The sequence below is a fragment of the Triticum dicoccoides genome, chromosome 5A, assembly GCF_002162155.2.
Source record: "Triticum dicoccoides isolate Atlit2015 ecotype Zavitan chromosome 5A, WEW_v2.0, whole genome shotgun sequence".
In the NCBI taxonomy this organism is placed as follows: domain Eukaryota; kingdom Viridiplantae; phylum Streptophyta; class Magnoliopsida; order Poales; family Poaceae; genus Triticum; species Triticum dicoccoides.
Genome location: NC_041388.1, coordinates 390819346 through 390821465, shown reverse-complemented (window position 1 = coordinate 390821465; position 2120 = coordinate 390819346). Strand labels below are relative to the sequence as shown.

Here is a 2120-nt window from a genome sequence, read left to right as displayed (position 1 = left end):
GTAAGTAATTACGGGCCAGGCCCAAAAGGTACTCTGATCAGGACGCTCATCTATTTTTTTTTTGGAACTGATCTTTTTACTTGTTTTATTCTGGAGCGCTGCTCAATCGTGAAATTGAAATGTGGAGATGTGATGCGCCCACGTGAATGCATGGCTTCCACCAAAGAAACGTGGTTGCACAATAAGGAATTTTGTACAAACGTGGTTAAACGAGAGACATGGAAATTCTTGGACAGAGGCGAATTTGTTAATCTGACCCCGGCCTATCACCAGCTCCGTTACTCTACACGTAACACGCCGCTAATCTACGTCAATCTGCACACCGCACAAAAGGGTCCCAAATTTTTGTAGTATTTCAAATATAACAAAAAAAATTCAATCGGAATACATAGTATATTCATTTGAACTGTCAGTGGTCGAAGAAATTTAAATTGCTGTTTGAAATAAGGAATTTAAATTGTTGTTTGAAATAAGGAATTTAAGCAGTGGTGAATTTAAAATGCTGTTTGAAATAAGGAATTTAAATTGTTGTTTGAAATAAGGAATTTAAGCAGTGGTGTTAAAAAAAGATGAGCTATAGAGGAAAGACATGGGCGCAAACAAAACGACGGCGAGTCTCCAGTCGTCGAGCTCCAGAGTCCACCGCAGCCGTCGTCCGCCTCCTCTCCACTCCCCACGTCGCGCCGCCTCCTTCTCCCACTGCCCTCATGCGCCCCTCCGCGGCGGCCGCGGCCGCCTTCCTCACCCCCGCCGTGACGGCCTCCACCCGCCTGGTTCCGCTCCGGCGGGCGAGGCGCTTCGCTGTACGCTGCGTCGCCGCCCCTCCCGCCCCCAAGCCCGCGTACTCGCCCTCCAAGGTGAGTTCGCCGAACAATTGGTCGCCGAGTACAAGTGTCGACATAAATCGCCGCTGTGGCTGGCTGCCGGAGTTGGACTCATCGGAATCGTTGTATATCGGGTGGCTGGGGAATCCGTTGAATAAGCCGCGAGTCTTAGCACGATTGAGGTTCGCCAACTTATTCCACGCGGATTTAGATCTCGAGTTGTTTGGTAGGTTTTCAGTCGCAAGAAACTTCCATATATTGCTTAAAAGGAAAAGAAAAACCAATGCCCAGCAGAATTTACGTGCCACCTAAACAGGGGCGGAGCCAGGATTCGGGTATAGGGGGGGCCAAGCAAAGTTGATAAACCAAAAAATTCATGTGCGAAAACAAAACATACAACGTAATATCATATTAATGTGTCGTTTCGACGCAATAAAAATATAGTTACATTTGTGTTAGTCTAAATTTCTCCTGCAATTGCCAATAAAATCAAATTATTAATAATTTCATCAGAAGATAACCTAATTTCTAAGTACTTTCCTTTTCAATTTAGATTATCTTGCAATTCTGAACAAGTCGTCTTCATTTGGACTGGGATTATTGGCAACTTGCACATTAGCCCCGTTAACAATATCATTAGATTGGGAACCCAATACAACATGCTTAAAAGTTAAATTAATCATTATGATGTTTGTCGGTGCTTTTCTTTTCGTAACCCCTTTTTGAGTTTTGCGAATGCTTTTCATAACTACTTGGCAAATCAAACTATGAAAAGAAATTTCAAAGGAACTACCGTAGTAAATCATCATTAGAATAAGTAAAACTGGATATGCAATTCAGACGCGCATAGATAAGGATTGAGAAAGAATAGCAGACTGTTTTAGTGATGCTAACCTTGACTAGTTGACTTGGACCGCTGGAGAACTGGCGGGAGTAGTCTGCAAGATTGCTCATCGCGGAGCCAGTGCCGGTTGATTTAATCGGACTCAAATCTGATCATGGCCAGGGAGGGCAGGAGGCAGCCACATCCGCCAGCGCTTCGCCTCAAATCACGTCGGGGGTTAATCATTTTTTAGGGTAAATAATGCCAGGGGCTACTAGTACTTTTTTGTTTACATAAACAGGGGCAGACGCCATGACCAAAGTGGGCTTTATTATGGGCCTTTACCTTTTGCAGATTTTACTCTATTATAAGGAGGGCCAAGTATGTCCATTAATCCAGTTTTATCGCTAAATACTCCTAGGTGTTATAGAAATCGTCGAGCGTTAGGGGGGGCCAAGCCCCTGCTCGCCCCC

General features: G+C 44.5%; 1 protein-coding gene across 1 annotated transcript in view; it reads left to right on the top strand.

Moving 5' to 3' along the window:
* The first annotated feature begins 594 nt into the window (after positions 1–594).
* The window catches only part of LOC119301731, a 7346-nt gene continuing 5820 nt past the window's right edge, over positions 595–2120 (top strand). Inside the window, exon 1 of the mRNA XM_037578713.1 lies at positions 595–857. Coding sequence (XP_037434610.1) covers positions 708–857 — 150 coding nt within the window. The 5' untranslated portion in view covers positions 595–707. The remainder of the gene's footprint in view (positions 858–2120) is intronic.